This window comes from Ambystoma mexicanum, chromosome 4p, assembly GCF_040938575.1.
Source record: "Ambystoma mexicanum isolate Mex_15411 chromosome 4p, UKY_AmexF1_1, whole genome shotgun sequence".
Classification (NCBI taxonomy): Eukaryota; Metazoa; Chordata; class Amphibia; order Caudata; family Ambystomatidae; genus Ambystoma; species Ambystoma mexicanum.
The window spans coordinates 447,733,507-447,754,642 of record NC_090927.1 but is presented as its reverse complement, the minus strand read 5'-3'; the positions used below and the strand labels follow the sequence as shown (position 1 = coordinate 447,754,642).

The following is a 21,136-nucleotide window of genomic DNA, read 5'->3' as shown; positions in this document are numbered from 1 at the left end:
AAAAAACAAAGTCTTGGACCATCAACGAGCTTACCAATGTCCACAGGAGTCAACAAGGTCACAAGCTGGAGTGAGGTGTAATCGTGGTAAGACTAAACACCAAGCACCTTTTCAGGGGACCTCCGCAAGGGGCAGAGCAGCTGGAGCACGTGATCTATGACAGCACATGACTGCGTATGTGCCAGAGCGCTCCGGTTGAGGTCTCCTCCCTCCGCAACACCCGGTAGTGGCCGGGAACCGGAGGCATAACAAACAGGAAGGAAAGGGTTTGCCAGTCCGCTACGTCAGACGTAATGCACGTTATACAACAGGGTGCTTTCCTCAACAATGCCATAATACGAAAAGTACAGGCAGCCATGAAACACGAACATCTTCAAGTAAACATTTGAAATCCGTTACTCTTGGTTAACGGAATACAGGCAGTGGCAGCCATTCTCTTCAATAGAAAGTAATGGTGATGCAAACAAAAAAAAACAACTTTTTTTTCCACTTATATTTTAAAAATAAAAAAACAACACATGAGCATCCGTTCCCAGCACATCCTAGTGCATGTCAGACCTTCCCTTTTTCCTCCGCTGTCTTTCTCTGGGCTCCAAACCTGACGAAGTGCCCTCCATAGGATCCAAATCCAAATCAAACAGAAATTTCTCAGCCAGTTTACTCTCAGTGAATGAATGCAGTTGCCCTTCCACCACTACCTTCAAAATTGCAGGATAAATCATGTAGTATTTGAGGTTCATTTCTCTGGCCTTATTCTTAGCCTCAATAAAAGTTTTCCTCCTGTCCATGATATCCTTACTTAGGTCTGCAAACACCATTATTTTGTTGCCACCCCAAGCAAGGTCCTTCAGCTCCCGGGCTTTCCTCAGCACCAGCTCTTTCACAGGGAAACGTAGAAATTTCACAATATGTCTTGGCCTCTCCCCCAAAGCTGGTTTAGGGCCAAAGGACCGATGAGCTCTCTCAATTTCCAGTGAAACTGTTGCAACTATATTCAGTAATTTAGGTAAATTCTTATTCAAAAAAATCAATGGGGTTTCCTCTCTCTGCATTTTCAGGAAATCCTACAAAGCAAAGATTATTTCTTCCCAAAAAAGTTTCCTGTGCTGAGAGCAAACTTCTCATTATCCACCTTCAATTCTCTTATCTGGTCCATCAGCTTTATAGTTTTTTCATCCACGACATTTAAATGGTCTTCAACAGAATCCACTCTTTTGGCAACTGTGGAAAACTTTTCTTCAGACTTTAAAAGAGCTGCTTTTATCTCTCCAATGTCCAGAGTCATTTTGCTCAGCATATCAAAGAGTTTATCTTCTCTGCTCTCTCCAGAAATATCGTTCTCATCACCCTTTTGCTGCTTAGCATCTGGGGTGGCAGGGGTTGACATCTTTCCCAGGGTAATAATAATATTTTCAGGGAAATTCAGTTCAGTTCAGTTCAGGCACAGGAGCAGAGCAGTTAAGCTGCCATCCCTGGAGCTGACAGTTCTAGAATCAAAGCGCTTTTTTTTTTAGCTAACAGGTACTGCTGTATTTCCTTTGGCACCACGTTTCACTCATGGCGCTTCTGGACCATCACGCTCGCACTTGTGGGTGGCAGGTCAGGCGACCATTTTGGTGTGCGCAAACACTCTAAACCCACAGCACCAAATGTTGTAGCATAATACTTCAAACGTGGGTCTATACACCTGACAGTAGTACAGGCTTGTACCAAAGGTGAAATTGTGCTTACACTTGTAGTTCCAATTGCCTGTAGTGTTCCCAAAGGGTACTGCAGGCGATTCTGCCCAACAGTACATTTTTATACTCCAGTAAAAAATCCTTTTACTCCCAACATTAAGAAAATAGGGAATACCATACTACAAATATTTGCCTGTCCGTGTTGTACTTGTCCAAGCTGGTTATTTAGTGACTAAGAGCACTCTTCAGGTCGACTCTGGACAACCCCTTTTCTACCTTGGACGTTTGAGGTGGTGGAAACAACATTGTAAACTGTATGGATTGATTCGGAATTCACAGATGACCTTGGATGGAAATACTGCTCCACCCAAAGCGTCACCTTATCATATAAAGCGTGTGAGATGACTCAGCCTGGGGCTTACTCACACGCCTGCGCCCATGGGAAGCTGTTACACCCCCGCCAATGCTTTCCTGCAGGTTCCGGGGGTGTGGAGCGTGAGGGTCATTCGCTGCCACTGCTTGCCCATGATCTCCTGGCGGCTTTACCCATACTCGTTAGGGCAGGCATACACCCATCCATGGTCCTTCGGGGGGGCACTGCGATCGCTATGGGCGCTTCTGGGTTCTTCGAGCTTGCGCGCCTACTTCATTGCACTTCCTTGCGGTAGGGGGATTCTGTGATTTGCTGCAACAGTGTTTGGTTGCTAGGACGACCAACGCAGAACTGTTTGTATTCCACTATAAAAAGACAACAGTGCTTCATTATAGTGCGTCTTAATGATCCAAGTAGCCTTGGTTACCCGTCTATTGCTCCTCGGCCTTAGTTTGCCTCTTTTGCCTGTTTTTTGGCAATCCTGGTCTTACCCTTCTTCCCCCCTTCCTGCTCCGTTCTTGCACCTTCTCTTGGCCTGCCTTACCTTGGCTCTGTTACCATCTGAATTGCTCTAGGCGTGGCTTCCTACGAGTATTGTTTTGCTGCAGGACAACTACCTCCCGATTCATTGGATCCCACTGCCTCCTCATCACGTTATACTGGGAGGTGAGCCTGTGGTGTGGGGGAGCTGGTCCCTGACCTTGCCTAAGTACCCAAACAGTTTGAGACGGAAGGGGGCTTGATCCCCTATCCACACTAACTGCAAAAAGACATCCAGGACGTCCCGAGAGCTGGTGCCCCCAAGAACAGCAACCACACGGCACGCGATAGCTACCAGACAACCGGTAAGCCACGCCCCAGTGATCAGGCACTTAACAGAAGCCCACTAACAAAGGAGTTCAGCTAGGGGGTGGGAGCTTGGAGCAACTGTGGATCTCTGCGCTTGAAAGAAATATTGGCCAGTATTTCCGACTGTGGTTATATTTCCTGCTGCCTGTGAGTAGGGTTCCAGTGGGACAGAGTTCCTGCAGTCCCAGGTTTCAGGGGTTGGAACCTGGTTTTACAGTGGCGCTGGATCTGGTGTTGATCCAGTACATATCTAGTGCTCCATGTTGGATCTTCAATGATGAGTGACACAGTTCTATGCTTTGAGATTGGTTGGATTTAATTTTCCATATGCTCAGTTACACGTTTTTGTCAGGGTTTCTTGCCACTTGAGTGGCGTACATCTCTGCGTATAGTTTAGGACATTTATCATAAGTTTGGTTTTTGCTAGAGTGCCACAGACAAAAATGTGTAACTGAGCATATGGAATAAAAAATCCAACCAATCTCAAAGCATACAACTGTGTCACCCATCATTGAAGATCCAACATGGAGCACTAGATATCTACTGGCTAACACCAGATCCAGCGCCACTGTAAAACCGGGTTCTAACCCCAAACTCTTATACTAACAAAGGAGGTCTTTAAGGTAAGGAATGTGAAGTCACAGCTGTGCTAATGACAATTGTGTATGGATGTACGACACCTGCAAATGAGCGTGTCCTTCATGAATTACATCATACATAGAATTTCAAAGAAAGGGCCCTGTTCGGGATTCTGCATAAAGATGTAAAGTGCAGCCAGATACCTCCTTACCGTGGATACTCTTAGCCCTTCCTTCGCCAGCATGGAGAGAAAATGCAAATAAGAACGTCAATAGGATTGCAACAAAGTCGGCATAATGTAATTACAGACAGTGTATTTGAAAGACTAGGCCTTGCCTCAGTCAAGAAAGAGAAACCATTGCTGTGTATGTATGCGAAAAAAAGTACACATTTGCTATACAACAAGAATAACGAAGCATTTACTCACATGTTTGAATTTGCTGCGTAAGAATCATAATTTTAGAATAAGGGTTTTCACTGCCAAATTATATTAGGAATGTAGCGATAGGGTGCTTTCAGACTACTGATAAAACGTTTTTAAAGCTTAATTATTTTCATTGTTCACAGCTGCATAGCTATCTTCCATAGACAGTTTGTGATCTTGGGTATAAGAGATGGTCTGGTTTCAAAGAAAAAGGCATTGTGTTAATTGGAGAGGACCAAACCCTCCTTAATGACACCATGGTAATATTACACATTCTGTATTCAAACTAAAGACGAAAAAAAGGTATACAGAGGAATTGTTGCAACTGAAAGCGGCCCAGGTCTGGATGGAAAGCTCCACCTGTCTCCTGAGATAGCAGACCAGTGCCCCTCGGAGTGACCAAGACCATCACCCTCTTGTAGTGTCTCCATCGCCTCAGTGCCATATTTAAAGAGGTGGATGAAGGAAAAACATACATCCTGGTGAACATCCATGGAATGAACTGGGCCTGGCACAGTGTACTCCGCCTGGGCACGTCTCTGCATCAGAACAGGTGACATTTCTTATTGGCATGTGTCACGAACATAACCACCATCAGCAGGCCCCATGTCTGAAAGATGTGATCCTCCCATGACTGGTCTAGAGTACATTTGTGTGGCACTTACAGCCTTGTGCTGAGAGGGTCCAACATCACATTATTCTTCCCAGCCAGAATGAAGGCTTTGAATAAAATATCCCTGGCAAACACAACCAGAGAGCCTGGACCTCCCTACACAGCTTGAGGAAGCCCACCCCACCTTACTTGTTCATATAATACATCACAATAGTGTAGTGTGCTGTTAGGAGCATTCATATTATTAGGGTATTAATAGAGCACAAACATAGTTTCGAGAAGCCTCAGAGTGCTTTACAGTCATAAGGGCAAGAACACAGTGAAGGAAACAGAGAACAGGAAGTGGCGGGCAATTTTGCAGGAGGGTATCTACAAGGCGAAGAAACAGTGGGGAGATCACCCAGTCTCAGGTAGAGCAGGGAGTTGAGGGTGTGTGGACCTAGGTGTTAGAGAGAAGCCATTCCTTGAAGAGGAGAGATTTGAGCTCCTTCCTGAACTGAAAAAGCAAGGGGCCGAGTCTAGTGTTGATGGGGAGGAGGTTCCAGAGTCTTGGGCCATAGACTGACGACATGTCTTCTGGATCTTTCCTTTCTGCACCATATGAGTTCAAGCCTGCACATGTGCTTTTCTTCTAGTGGATCATAGGCCTCCGCAGATGCTGAGTTTCTCAGTGAGGTAACTTGGGGGCTTCGGGGTGACTGCCTTGTAGATGATCCAGCAAGATTTGAAGATGATACCTGCTTGCCGTGGGAGCCATTGCAGTTCGATGAGGATCAGGGTGATGTGGCATAGTCCTAGTTGTGCTCCAGCATTCAGGACACATTTCAGGGGTGCCAGGATAGTCACCTGAAGCCGTTCCAAAAGGGCATTGCCACCATCCAAGTGAGAGATGGCCAAGGCTTGGCCAGCAGATCGAAAGTTGTTTACTGGGATAAATGCTTGTTTTTCTGCATTCTCCAATGTGGCTTTGAGTGTTGCTAGGGTGGCAGTGAGGTCTCTCATAGCGAGTGTCTTGGAAGAAGTTTTGCGTAATGGGATGTGTACTGCCTTCACTTGTGGCAGGGGTCTCTGTGTTGGCGGATCATGCTGATCATGTTGATGAAGGAGTTGATAGCAGTGATTCTTTAATGGCGTGTGGTATGTATGGGTTGGGCAGAGGGTTGATGCAGTGCTTGATGGATTTGAAGAGGGCTCTGCTTTCATTGTTGGCCCTGGCTGTGGTCTTTTAGTAGTTGGCCTTGGCAGTCATGAACAGTTGTGTGCATGTAGCATGGAGTTCCTTGAGCAGGGCATGGTCAGATGTACTGCAGGAGCATCAACATCTTCCCCTGCAACTGTTGTTGGATATGAGAGCAAACCGCCCCTGTTCCTATAAGATTTCCAAGCGGTTTATATGGAGGCGTGCCCGTCTCTCTGCCCATCTCTATCATTCCACGGGCTCATTCTGATAAGGTCCCAAGCCCGTCATGGAAGGGTCTGTGATGACCTCTACTTGAAAAAACAATGGTAATGCAAATTAATTGTCCACTTTGACATTCTTTTCTCTGTTCCACCAAATGAAGTCCTGCACCAATCGGGTGCTCACTTTTAACTTATCCTCCATGGACCCGGCCAACTGGTGCCAACTTAACCGGAGTTCCCACTGCAGCTTTCCAATGTGAAAACACACCACCTGAGTGATAAGAATACTACATGAGACGTTCAGGCCCAGCAGCCTCAGAAACATTCAAGCCAGGACCATGACCTCTGTTCTGAAGGTGTGTAGGGTCAATTTGAAGGTCTGAAACCTGTTGGGTAGGGGGAAGGCCCTTATTAATGTTGTTCCTAGCATTGCCCATGTCAACTGCAGCTGCATGATAGGGATCCGGTTTGACTTCTCGATGTTCAACAAAAATCTGAGAGTAGATTAGTCCCTTGGTCTCAAAGTGTAGATAGCATCCCCTATAGAAAGGATAATTTCCCCAGCCAATCATCAAGATAGGTGAAGACTTCCACATGGGTCACCTACAAGGGTAATGTTAAAGCCATTAGGTTTGGTGAAGACTCTTGGGTCTGATGTCGGCCTTACCGGCAACACCCTAAACTGCTAGTGTTGGCCTGTGATCACAAAACATAAGAGCTTCCTGTGAGTTGACAAAATGGGCACATGGAAGTATGCACCCCGGAGATCTAACAATACCATTGAGCTGCCCGGACACAGAGCAGCAAAGACCCACCATCTTCAACCATCTCCTCAATTTCTATTAGGCCTCACAGGCCTATACTAGGCCTCAGTTTGCTTGGTTCCCTTATGGGATTAGAAAACAATCTGGAATAATGTTCTTCTTCTGGCATTTCTTCTAATGTATTTTTTCACATTAGCTGTTCCTCTTAAAGGCGATCTCTTTGGTAAAGCTCTCGTCTTCCGCACCATGGAGGGCAATCTGGGGGAGGGGGGAAAGAGAGGGAGGCTGTAACATTTATCTACAGTCAGCAGGACACACTGGCCCGTGGTTACAGCTCTCCATTCTCTGACAAATTCCCCCAGCATGCAATCACTGCTGGTGGTGTATGAGCTGAAGATACATCAAAGTTGCTTTTCAAAGCCTGACTCCCTTGATGCTGCCGCTGGTTGCACTGTTGCCTTCTTTGGCCAATATCTTTAAAGGGTCTCTTGGATGGTTGACTTCTTACTGGAGTACCTCTGCCAAACTGTTTTTGTGGAGTAGCTGGCCTACCCCGATATTGCTGAGCAGTGAAGAATGATTTTGGGGCGACAGGCTCAGGGAATGAGCCATTTGTCTGGACTCTAACTTCTCCAAGGAACGTTGAGCTTCTCCCCAAACATGTATCCCCCTCTGAAAGGGCATGTCTATGATCTTGGCCTGGACTTCGAGTGAGAAGTCTGACAAACTGCCATGCATGGTGTCTCAAAATTGCTGATGTTGCCATTCCCCTGCCACCAGATCCACGGTGTTCAGCGAGTAGATAATGTGTCTGGCTGCCTCAAAACCTGCCTTGACCACCTTACTCATGGCATCCCCGCTTGTCACCTGCAGTTGGACAACTGATTTCTCCACCACCTGCCACAGGGCAAATTGGTATCACCCCCGAGTGGCGGCTGCATTGACAGACCACACAGGTAATGCCTTGAAGGGAATGGTATGTATTCTGTTGGACTCCCTGTCTGGCGTCAAGGTTCAGAAAGCATTCGGGCACCCCCTGAATTGCTGCATACACCACGGGTGAGTCTGCAGCTGGGTGTTCAAATAGAAACAGCGTGTCTCCTTTAACAGGCCATTATTTTCTCTGTTGAGGGCTAAGACAGACCTGGGCTCCTCCCAGCTGTCCATGATGGGGTCTTTAAAACATGTTTCGAAGGGGAGGAAGGGTTGATCCTGTTTTAGGACCTTGTGCAACACATTCATTTGTCCATTTCATCGCTGTGAGCAGTGTGCATGATCTCATGACTTCCAACGGAATCTATGGAAACACTCTGGCAGGAAGCCCTACCATGTAAGTGTGCCAAATTCACCACTCTGGTTTAGAGGCTCCACTGGTGGTTCTCTGGAGGCAAACTCCTTTCTTGGGTCCTTTCCTGGGACATTAGACGTTTAGGTCCCGGTACCATCTGGTCTTTGATGTCATGGCCCAGCATGCCTCAATCCCTGCTGTTGTGGGGGACACTTTGGCAGCATGTATGGAGAATAGTAATGGCATTATCCATTGACACTAGTGGAAGGTTTAAATCCGGAGGGATTTGTGTTCATTTTGATGAAAATTATTTAGCGTATCCAAATGTAATCTTAAAAATAAGATACACAATTTTAAACTTGCATGACCATTGCAGCTGGACACTCAGTATGCGTTCCAAAGCGCGATTCAAATGTTTGTGGTCTCAGCCTGCAAGCTGGACATTTCAAAGATAAGGAATCTGAAGAGGATATAGAATGCATTAGAATTACTAATGGCTCATAGCTCTGGAACCACCAATTGGGTGTTGTCTATCCTTTCAGCGTATAACTATGCTTACATTTTTTTTATTTATAAAGCACACAGTTATTATACAAACTTTTGCTTTTCATAAAATCCTTATCTTCCTATGCCAAAAGATGGTACAACAAGCTCAGAGTCAACATCCTATTTCGCATACCAGCATAGATCGGTCACATTCGGGTCTCCCCAGATGTCTAAATTAGGTTCCAATCCACCCACTTCAAGGTCGACCTTCATGTTGATCGGCCTCCCCTCTCCTTTATACCACATGGAACCATATCTTGGCATGATGAACTCTGTCTATTCCCCCTCCCAATTGACCGCAAGTTTGTCTTTCCAGGGCTCCAGATTCATTCCACTGAAACCCCTCTCTCGATTTTGGGTAGGATGATCTTTCAGTACATTTGCTGTCAAAAATCCCATCCAGGTACAGACCCAACGCTCTGGTTGCAGAGTTATTTTGGCCTCCGTAAAGGGATTCCCACCATGCGCCGGCATTCAGACCATGGATTTTGTACAATTTCTCTGCTAGTAGGTTAGTTCTCTTCTTTACCAATCTAGGATAGAACAGTATCCGGTGTCGCAGAGATTCCACTTTCTGTTGGCAGAAGCAACATTTGTCTTTCTTCACAAGACCATATTTAATCAGCACTTCATTAGTCTTTAATATGTTTAGGCGGAATCTCAGAATCAAGTCTTGGTACTGCAGACATGGGAATTTTCTGAGGTATTCAGGAGTAATATTTGGCAAGCCAGTCAGCAATTTGGACAAAGTATGGCGTTTAGATTTCCGATTGCTTTGCTTCAGAAGCAGCCCAATCAGCCACCAGCAAGGCCTCTTTTACCTTCTTTGGATTATCTCACAAGTGTTTAACTGGTATGCCCAAATTAGTTCATATATTTAGGCAGGCATCTCTCCACTGATTTAAAGGCCAGAAGGACATGCCTTCTTCTTTGATCTTAATTATTCTGTATTGTGGTGGGCACTCAGGGCCTATTAACTTTTCAAAATGTCATCAAAGATCTCCATTGGATTCACGCATGTAGTGAATAAAGGCCCAACTCATGTCTTATCCCTCCAATTGGAACTGCATTTGGGAGCCTCAAAATTTGCTTCCAGTACTTACTTCCCAGAGTTCTTTCGGGAAGTTCAGGCCTGCTTCTCCAGCGTATGTTAAGGCTGATACAACCTTCTGGTTGTAGAATGTTATCGAGGGTTGCAGGGAAAATTTTGCATATAATTTTTCTTAATACTAGGCCTTGGGCTGTAAGCTGTTTAATTTTCAGCAATAGGCTTTCCTTCCAGGGAGTGTCTCCTCGATCTGAACTGATCATACTTCCTAGGTATCGAGTCGAGACTGTTGTATTTAGTTTGTCAAAACCAAGTAAACAAGTATAAGCTCTTTTTGTCTTTACTGTTGGATTTTTAATCACTAGTATCTCTTATTTCTCTATATTTATTTGTAACCCATTTTGCACTACATAGGCCTGAAGGGCATCTATCTTTCTCTGGAGACCTACTGGTGTGAGGTCCAACAGGACTAAGTCGTCCGCGTATAGCAGGTACCCTACTGCAGTTCTGTTTATGTTTGGTGAACATGATCTTGTTGGTTCCAAAACCTCCTTCATATGCTTTATGAAAAAGTTATAAAGAATCGCAGCCAGAGGGCATCCTTGTTTCAGGCCTCTACGGTTTTCTATTTCCTTGGATAGGTTTCCTTGATGAGCTAAGCGGATTTGCAAGATGGTACCTGTATGCAATTCTCGGACTGGATCCAGGATTGCTTCAGGGCAATCTTTATTTTTCAATTTAGTCCATAAACTGTCTCTTTCCACAGTCAAAGGCTGCCTCCATGTCAATACACGCCATGTATAATTGTTAATTTGCTTTCAAGATCTTTCTTTTTATAAAGCAAATCAGAAGGAGGTTAAAGCCACAGTCTACATTATTTATGAATCCTGCTGGTCTTTGGTCAACATTTTCTGTTTCTACTATCAACCCTAATTTTAGTCTTTTAAGCAGAATTCCAGCAAAGACTTTTCCTAGAACATCTAAGAGGGAAATCAGGCGGTAGTTTTTGGGACTATTTCTGTCCCAGTTTCTCTGTTATGCTTTTATTTTGTTGTTCCGGCATATTGGCTGGCATGGTCCCCCTCGCTTAGAATGGGCTGCTCCTGTGATATATCCAGATTGTACACCGGCATCTGTTGCGCTTCTGCTCGTGGAGCAGTGCTTTCAGGCTTTTTACCTGACAACTCCCTTGGCATTTTGTCAGTGGCCGATGCGGTGGAGTACAATTCCTGCGGTAGCCTCTTCTGGTTTATACTGCACAGTAATTATGCGTCTGAGATATCGATCCATGTACTCTCCTGAAGATATTTCAGGCGGGCCTCCTCTCTGTTCTCCCTCATTGATACAGGCTTCTGATTCAGGAGCAATGAAGGTACATTTTCCCTAAAGTGCCATTTTAGTGTTCTTCCTTCTACCATAGATGTACTCTGACTTTTTGTGATGGGTCAGACCGTTCTTTTAACCGGGCTAGGGGGCCGTACCTCCTGTGCTTTCTCAGTTTTTCTCGTATATCTTGCTGGACCAAGACCCTCTCCCCTGCTCTTGCTTCACTGTGTGGGGTCATAGGGTTACTAGGAGTCAAGCCCTCCCATTACCCCTCCCCGCTTAGTTGCGCTAACCGGACATCTGTCAGTCATAGCAGCACATGGTGTATTTAGTGACTTGCTTCTGTTTGCAGTATCGTCAGTCTTTTCTTTATAATATAGGTCCTGTGAGTCGGCCGAAGAACCAAAGGAGTCCTGTGATATTTCACTCACATTCAAGCTGCTCAAGGGGGCACGGCACTCCCGCGCATTTAAATTGCGTTTTTTTTCGGACTCATTCCAAACATCAGCAGGGGACAGACCTGCTTGGTCCAGATATAGACCATCGCAAGAGATGGAAGGGGAGCGGGCGGGGTCACTGGGAGGACTGCAATCCGACCCGAGCATCAAAGGGGGGTTTGGGGGGGTGAGCCTTTGAGGTGGCTCAACAACAGTACCTTTTTTCCCAGGATTTGCAGCTCCAGTTGATGCACTCGTCTGGGCGCCTGCATTTTCTTTGGCCCGCGTACTATCCCGCTGGGCTGTGCAAGCATGGCTCCTTGTCCATTGCAATAGGTTAGGGTGCCCCTCGCTTCACCCTCCGTAAACACTCTGCCAACACTTTGCAACGCTCCATGTCAGGAGTGGATGTTTGTGGCTAAAGATCCTCCCACTGACAGTAGAGCTGGAAGAAACACTGCTCCAGCAGGACAACACAGCTTCAACATGGGAAAGCAGCGGATCTGAGTAATTCAAAAAGCAGGTCAACAAAACAGCAGGGTAGGAAAGCTGCAGACCACGACCACAGTAGTCAACACTCTGCCAATACTCCAGCGAATACCTATTAGCCTATGGATTCCAGCAGACTAAATCGCTGCCAATCAGAATGCTCGGCATACATGCTATATATATATATATAATTCCAATTATTCTAACTGCGTAAACTGCCTTATAGCAATCATAATCACTTGAGAGGATAGCCCTTCCACAATTATTAGCCCTTGCCTTCGCCTGGGGCAATAACATGGGGCGGGCTATTATCCTGCAATCATGGCTACTTCCTCCTCTACAAAGCTTAAGTATTGCATTAATGTATTAGTTTGGTAGCAAACTATTGTTTTTGTAAATTATATGCCTGGGCCGGCTTTGTTGCTTTTACGAATGACATTTTGAATTATGTGATCTGGTGGAAAACCTGCTATACTCTGGCTACCATCCTTGGTTGTTTCAGCACATGTCACTCAGGGTACGTATAATCCCCCTGCCACTTAAATTCTCACATTGTCATGTGGTTACTTGTAATGCAAAGCTGTTCCTTCCAATGAATCATTGTTGGTAATACAGCACAGGGGACAATACAAATCAACTTCGACTGTTGTCAAAATTCCTACATTTGATTAACACTATTAACAACAATTCAACAATTAAATAACCATTCTCTATGGTGTCAAAGCTTCATAAACCTTCTTGCCAATAAAATTGTAATGCTTCATAAAAATACAAAACTAAGAAGGAGGCTACATGTTTTCATTTATTGTCGATATGTGTAACAGTTTAGCATACTGTAGCTGTATAAAACATGCATTTTCTAGGATATTTATGAATGAATGAGCCCACATAAATTATATTTTTGTATAAGACCATGTAAAAAAATGAAGTTTTGCGTGCTTTGGAGACTCTCCGTCCCAGCTGTAAATACCAAAAAACCACAATCTACTGAAATATCTTTCTACATTTACAGCTAGGTGTCGGGGGAAGCACAGCCAAACATTTTAAAATACACCTACAGTATGATTCAGTTGTGCGACATTCCTTGTATATGTGCTGTGAAAATGTAAAAATAGTCACAGATGTTCTCTTTAAAGAAATAAAAACACATCTAAGGTAGTACACAAAAAACAAGGCAAACAAAGTCCATAACACTTACTGAGTGTGATATAGGTTGGGTGACTGGTGCTGATGTTCTTAAAAAAAAGGGCTCGACTGATCACTAAATGTAGGCTCGAGCGACTGCAATAGTTCCAATGCTATCTGATATTCCTGTAACAAATACAGCTTTTCCCTCCTAAACAATTTGATATACATTCAAATTAGGCTGACGACATACCTATTGTGTGTAAAAATAGTGCACTAATATTTTCCTTCGTCTCCTCCCACTCAACAAAAGCAATTGTATATATCCTAGGAGCTGGTGACTTCGTATGGAATGGGCAATGACCATGAAAAATTAAATTAAGGCATCAGGCTATCAAAAAAACAAAACAAAAAGCGCCCATGTAAAAATAAAAAAATGAAACTGGCATGGCTGATAAACTTCAACATGTCTTCCTTAAACTACTATAGCTGCGGAGCGAAACCACAGCTTCGATGCAGGACCCATATATAATCTGTTCAACATTATGGCTTTATACAAGTGCATAGTTGCCACTGCAGTAAGAAATGGTATCCAATAAGGTGTATAAAAATAAAGTGTGAAGTTCTCAAAACCCTCTTGCAGTATTACAGTACAATATAAATATATACACAGTATAATGGTCACTTCTTGAAGAGGCAGTCGGTTCTGGTGCGACGGGACGTGGCGTCCTGTGAGGCAGTTCCTGTGCATGTTGAAAATAGGCAACGTTCTGACTTGCACTCTTTTCAATCCTATCATCTGCTGTAGTGTAATTGTCTGCCAAGAGCGTTTTGCTGAGCAAACCTTTTAACGGGTACCCAAGGTGTCGTCGTGCCAATCCCATTGGCTCCCAGTCTCATCAGATTCCCATAGGGACCCCGGGCCAATCCTCGGGATTAGTAATCTTCTATTGCAGCAAAAAACATTTTGTAAACCTCCGATATATATAGCACAGTCTCTCGTGTTAAAATATAGATTTTATACATTTGGGGATATCATATGCTTTTCAGTCTTATTTGAACAGGAAGAAAATGATCATCTTAAATCGGTGACTGCTTTCACAGAAGGCAGTTAGCTGTGGATACAAAGAGAAGACGTGCATTAATAGTTAATTAATGAAGGTTTGTGACTAAAACATGCTCAATACTGACACTTCAGGCAGCATATGAACAAGAAACACATGCTTGAATTCAGGTATTCATTTTACGTTGTTCTTCTATTGATCTAGTACAATCTGGCTTGCAAAAATTAAATTAAATTCAGCCTTCGTTTTCATCAGTCTTTCTTCTTTCATGCACTCCTCATTAATAGATCTACTCTCCACAACCTCAGGTCATATAGTCGCACCAATTTAAACAAAGATACTTTAAAGAACACATGCTTAAATTATGGCACTTATGGCATGTTAGATCAGAATATGGTTAACACAGGGACGTTCTAAAAAGACCGCAATAAAATGTAAGCATTGCAATGTTACAGTGAAGGTTGCATAGGGAGTACTCCGGGATTTCAACTCTCTGCTAAAAGAAAAAGCACACTATGAAAGATAGAGGACCAACAGAAAGAGCTAACAGCACATAAACAATGCAGGCCAAAGAATATGCGCACGTTCTATCAATTCTCATTCAAGCAACCAACAAACCTCTCGCGAGGAGGTGCGGTTCATGGAAAATGAAGGCTTAGAAACAGATACTACTGCTGGCCTTCCTCTTTGGAAACCTCATTTGTTCTGTCCTGCAGTGCCCAGCCCTATTCAGAGGACTTCTGGCCTGTTCCTGAAGAATCACGCATGTGCTAACTTTCTATTTCATAATCCAGTGACGTAGTTGTCTTCTGACCTCATCTACACCAAGGACCCAGTTCTCTTGTTGCCAGGGGCTTTGCTTGCAGTCCTTGATAGCCATAGCCACGACGAGTTGAAAACCAGACACTAGATCTCATCTTTGCACTCTCGTCCACTGGACCTCGGTGCACTACAGAGGCCTTCGGATTGCTATACCATTGTGATTTCTCTCCTATAGTGCTTAAGGGCTCGGCCAGAAAACATTTCTCCTAGACGCTTCAACCATAATCTTCTTTCTTTTTGGGGTGTCTGTTGACTTATGGGGTCTGTGTCTCCTCTACTGCAGTCCGTCATCGACATCTGTCCGAAGATTGCCTCCTCTGGAGCTCCCCTCCAAAGTGTGTGAATTTTGGTAGTTCTGTGCTAGACGGAGCTGCCCACTAGCTTTGTACGTGGTTTACTATGGCTAAACAATTCTTCTATATCTTAAGTCATTGGTAAAGGATTGTTAAATACTTGCTCGGATTGTGGTATTATGCTCCTTTAGGTCACCTTACTGTATTGAATGATCAATTTCTAATTTTGAGTACTTACCTCTAATGCAGATATTTAATGATGCACACATTTATATACAAATATGTATTTTCAGTAGTATACTGTGTGGACATTCCTTTATTGTGTGCTAATGGGAGTGAAAACGGTATTTTACTATCGCCCCTTATCCAATCTGAAAGTGCCAACTACCACTATGAGAGTCCAGATGACATGCCTACCACTAAGAGGTCTATCTACATAAGCTCTCTCCAGAGGAATTTTGTAAAATCTCCCTAACAGATGTTCATAGTGACGTGCACTCAGGTGTATCCACAGTTATTAAAAGCCAACCTTCTGTAGCACCAACAGGCTGCAGCGGTGCAAGAAATTAAAATGAATGTGGCTTCTCAAATGGCTCTTGTGCAGTGATGAAACAGAATATGTAAACTAATACAAGCAGTGGGGTACAAATCATAGTGTGCATCTTTTAGTTCAGAAGAAATAATAAACACCACGTGTGATTCATGCACACAAGACCAAGGTGCATTGTGGTAAATTATCTTTGCCTTTGAACAGAGCTCTGATGACCTCCCTGCAAAAAGGCTTTGGAGTTTGTCAAACGGAGATAAATGCCCATGGAGGCACCCAGCACCACTGCCGGGATAAAAGTAGCACCTAGTGTGTAGAGACACTGCAGAGGGCAGGCAGGCAGAGAAGAGGCATCAAAGCAATGGCAATGATGCCTGATGGAGCTACTAGAATAGTGGTTTGTGGAATAAAATGCACACTGCCATTGCCGCCATCTCCTCTGACACAGCCTTTTCCAGTTATTGGACCCTTAATTCCTCAAGCAGGTAAAAGGTTGTGAACACAAGTAAAACGGTATGAAGAAATCTCCAAAACATGGATGGTCGACTTCCTAGATGAGAGAACCACTGCAAAGGTTCATTTCGGAGAGAACTCTTAAGGGCACTGGATCCTATGCACTTTTAAGAAATACCAATCCTTTCTCTAAAATCTAGGGTAGCATTGCATTATGTTGATTTTCTTAGAAAAAAGGAATGTCTGCGTTTCTATAGAGGGGATTGCGAAAACACTGTTCAAGACAACCTCTTCTTTCAAAACACTGGCCTTGGTTTCATTATGGGATTCCAAAGCAAGGAAGCTCGGGAAGAGGTAACACTGAAGATCCAAGAGAAGACGATCAGTGATTTTCAGAACTGAATTTTATAGAAAATCAGTCCATTGGTTAGAAGTGAGTAAGGGTTTTTAGGTGAATTCTTTTTGTCGGAAAATTTGAATAGGCTAGACAGGGGGGTTTCAGGTCTACCCAAAATATCTAGAGGGGCCTCACACCATTCTCAACCATTGGTGAAAACGGACACCACTAGGGCACTCATTAGGACTGTTTACTTTTGAGTGCATACTCTTCAAAATTGACTAATCAACAATTTATGTACTGCAAAACTAACAATTATGGCCCAAACATTTCTTCTGCCGCCATGAATGGTTTCTGTGCACAAAATGGTAAAATGAATCTGCAAGAACAAGGCCTCATTTACAAACAGATTATAAATTCACAAGTAACGTGCACTTTAGAGCAGGTTTCAGGGCTGCTATGAGGCCAGAAATGTTGGCACTCCTTTACAGTTCCACTCGACGGGCGCTGCAAGCCTGGTTGCCTACCAGTATCCTAAGTAACCCATTATTTATTTCAAGCGGGAAAAAAACACCCTAAATTAACTAACATTATCAATCCAACAGCCTCATAAAAGTCAGTTGTATCTCTTGCTTTTTAAAGTTTGCAATGAAGAGTTAACAAAAGTAAGAGTTCTGGAAGCATATTTTTTGACAGAAAAACGACAAATTACTCCCTTTTGTACTTCGTGTACATGAATGTACTCTTCTCACTCTCCATACAGAATGTAGTTGAGGTTATGGGGAGTTATCAAAATGCTCTGCAAAAGCAACTAGAAAGAAGGGCAGACATGGCCCTTGCTGCACCTAGGCCACACACGCTCATTTTCAGTGGGTTCCCCTTCAAGGCACGATGCTGTAACCACTAGATGGATCATTATCTTGAGGTTAGGTGTAGGCGCATGGCATGTAAAAGAGCCCGAGGCAATGCAAGAGTCACACCAGTGCGTAAACTGTACTTTTAAGTCTCATCCCCTTATGCAGGATAAACCAAGGATGGTGTGGAGCATTACCACCACAAACTGAGCATTTACTGTAGAGCTTGAGTCCAACATGGCAGGCTGTCCTGGATTAAAGTCACTTATGTCACAAACAACCCGAGTGAAAATAACTTGTGCGCTTCAAGTAGAACCTGAGATGGAGAGAGTATTCCCATACATCCAGATCATAAAAATCCTCTCAACATCTGAAAGTGATTTGGAAAATATTTTCAAATAAAGGTGTCCCATTTCATATAGAATTGGAAAATAGCTTGGAAAGCAGGGTCCATCGTCAACCTTTCCTTGGGGAATCCTGAATTAGGCTCCAGACACCAGTCTAACATCACTGGAGATCAGGGGTTCAAAGGGCATATTGTACCAGCATTCACTATGAGAACGTATGTCCATAACTGCATGGAGTCTCAACTAAAATACAGGGAGAGAAGCCCAGTCAACTGGTATTACGCCCCTGGCAATCAGCTTCCGTGGTAGACCAACCCTGTAGGTAATGGCCCGCCACCCTAGGGCCGTTACCTACAGGGTTGGCCCGCCACCTAAGGTACATTGCCTCAATATACTCCCACCAAAGTGATAGTAGATGCACAGAACCACTGAAGTGCTTACTATTAACCCCAAACAAACGGTGCTACCATACTTTGTTTTAGGAAGTCAATTCCTAGTCCAAGTTTCCTGTGACTTTTTAATAGGGGATTGACTCTTAGCTGAGGATTCTGTCTAGAGTGTGACATTCTTAATCACTGCTACCTCTATGCCGGCAGTAGACTGAAAGTGGGACTTCTTGCCAGCTGCTAGTTCAGAGGTCAACGGAGCTCCTTAAATGTCCACTTTAATTTTTCATTAAAAACGGTGTGCCAGGTCTGAGCTGGGACACAAGAGGGGTACCGACAGTTCCCTTGCCCCAGTCGTCATGGTCGAGGAGGTATGTGGGAATTCTGAGGAAAGTACCTCCAGGAAAGTCCTGGGTAACGCTTGCAAGTTTAAACTCTACCAGCAGTCTTTGAACCAGACTGAGCATTGGACCTTTCCACTATGCTAGGGCCCGGTTGGTGACTGGCTGAGTGGAGACACTGGGAGAAAGCAGAGTTGTAGGCTGCTAAGTCACTTCGACCGTTTGCTTCAAAAGCGCTTAGTAACCGAGTCCCATGTGAGCGGGCACCTCTGAAAAATGTGTGGCATTAGACCCCGACATCACATCAAAGGCGCTCACAGTAGAGTTGCCAGCTAAGAGGGCACATGCCTGGATTTGTGAGCATACAGTAGACCAGAGAAGGCCGATCCAGAAAGAACAGGTGCATGGTTAAAAAAAAAAAAAGAAAAATTAAGGCGTGCTACTTACTTTTGATTTCCTAGTAAAGCTCCCTGACGTCCAAAGAGAAACAGTTCTTGAAGTTGTCCCGACAGTGAAAGTATTTAGGCTACACTAGCTATTAAGGTGAGTGCAGAAGACACACCAGAGTAGCTGAGCAGGTCACCCAGAGAAATGTGAACCTTGCAAAAAAGACATTCTTTATGTTCAGGAGTGTGGCGCTTTAAAGATCAGGTAATTAAATTCTCTTGATGCACTGAGCAGCTCAAGCTACCTTCTAAATTGAAATAGCGGTGGAGAGCGTCTATGGCGCAGCAGGTCCTTCATGGACAGAAAGGCCCTAAGGGAAAGCACTGTGAGCGTGTAATGGTCAGGAGCAAAGCCATGCATGCACTGTGGCGTCCCAGTTAGTTTGTCATTAACTTATAGTTCCACCCTATATCAGTGATGACATCCCAGCTATGTAACGTAAGGGGGATGAAGCCAAAAGACTATATTTAAATTTAATAACCAACCTACACTATATGTCGGTCAGAAATGGCTTTGAGAGGTTTCTGTACTGGGAAGACATTACAAGGATTTGGATAGAGCTTGATTTGCAATTGCTAAAAAAGTACAATATTGTTGTTGTTAGGCATAAAACATGACATTTTCACACCACTCAAAGTCAAATCAACAAGCATTATGTTCAGAGAACTTTTTGACGTATACAACAGATGCAAATAAAAAGGCACACACGCAAATTACAAACCGCAAACTGTAGGCATGCTGAAGCCACTCTAGGCGCTATATACCCCACTGCACACATTCAAACAGCTTCGCTCGTGAGCATGGCAGAAATGACCTATAGTGCACAGTGCGGCACTAGATGCTTTCCTCAAGGCCAAGTCGTCCCAACTCCTCCACCTTCTCACCCTCCTCTTTATAACATTTCAACTGCATGCCTCTCAAACACAATGATATAAAGAGGATGTTGGACGGGAGGAGATTTCATGGAGCGGCATTTCTCAATGGAAAAATAACTCCGCACAAAATGATTCGCCTTCACAGACATTGGTGAGCCCCGCTTCCCATATTTCAGAAGTAGAGATGGCAACCAGAACAAAAAAGACTCAAAGTTTAACATATGCAAACCAAGATTCATGCTTTATCCAAAAATAGCTGAAGAAAAAGCTCAACCCACAGATCACACCACAATTGACCTAATTACCTCTTCAGAAATCAAATACATCGGCATCATCCTCATCATCAATATCATCAATTGACCAATCCCATTCTTTAAATGCCAAATCCAGTAATCTGGAACAGGAAGTTACAGCACTTGACAAATATTTCAAAGTCTTGCAGCACTTCTCATTAAAAATGATATTTTTCTTAAATTGCTATTCTTATAAGGAAATTGAAACACACGTTGATATTTAATTTGGCTACAATACCTTTAAGAGGAAGAGAATGCATTTCAGGGCTCCATAAAGAAACAAATGACAGTGCTTTTGATGGCACCTTAAATTATTCACCTTTACCTAAAGTATGCACAAGGCCCATCAGATTAACAAAATACATGTTTTGTTATTTTAGAACACAATATATAGAGGAACGTGTCGTTATTTTAACACACTATAGGTATTCTTTGGAGACATGGGTTCAAAACCACTTCGAAAGGGAGGAAAGAGGGCTGAACAATATTGTCCCCCCCCCCACAAAGTGCACAATCGACCAACAGTCCTAATGATGCGCAGCAGAGCACTTTGCTAAATAATCCTAAATTAAACAACCTTTGTCTAAACCCTCCTTTTTGCTTAACACGAGAATTAAAGAAAGGGTCCCCTTAGCATGTCTAATCATGCTGCCATCTACTGTTTAATGGGGTCAATTATGATAGCATTGGGGAAATGATCACTGGCAAATTTTCATAACTCAGCAATGCTTGTAATTTAACTTTACCCACCAAAGCACCATTATACAGGGCAATGGGATGCTCACATTAACTGCTACAAGGACCCATGTGCAATGTTCTGGTGGATATTAATGAGATGTTGCTAGACATTTGTAAATCGGTCTCTCAACACCCTCTGCTGATTTTGGTTTCCAACAGTACATGTGCATTTACTATTTTCTAAAGTAATAAGGAGCCATTTACTCAGCATACATTGTGTCTGTTTTAACATTTACACCTCGACTATCGTTTGTATATTTTTTAATTTGGTCCTGCATTTCTTGATTTCACTTTGGATAAGCATGTCCTCTTCTGCTCCCTCCTACTCTATCGGGCTATTTTTCATCACCCAGAGGGTGCTTCAAAAACAAACCTCAATTACCATGACGAAAATTGCT

General features: G+C 43.7%; 1 protein-coding gene across 3 annotated transcripts in view; it reads right to left on the bottom strand.

Moving 5' to 3' along the window:
* Positions 1-12,600: 12,600 nt before the first annotated feature.
* ROCK2 (Rho associated coiled-coil containing protein kinase 2) overlaps positions 12,601-21,136 on the bottom strand; it is a 1,440,935-nt gene continuing 1,432,399 nt past the window's right edge. For 2 of the 3 annotated variants that reach the window (XM_069605961.1, XM_069605963.1), the window contains 2 exons: positions 20,013-20,101; positions 12,601-14,056 (listed from right to left, as the gene is read on the bottom strand). In XM_069605961.1, coding sequence (XP_069462062.1) covers positions 20,017-20,101 — 85 coding nt within the window. In that variant the 3' untranslated portion in view covers positions 12,601-14,056; positions 20,013-20,016. The remainder of the gene's footprint in view (positions 14,057-20,012; positions 20,102-21,136) is intronic. The other variant, XM_069605962.1, reaches the window with a different exon arrangement.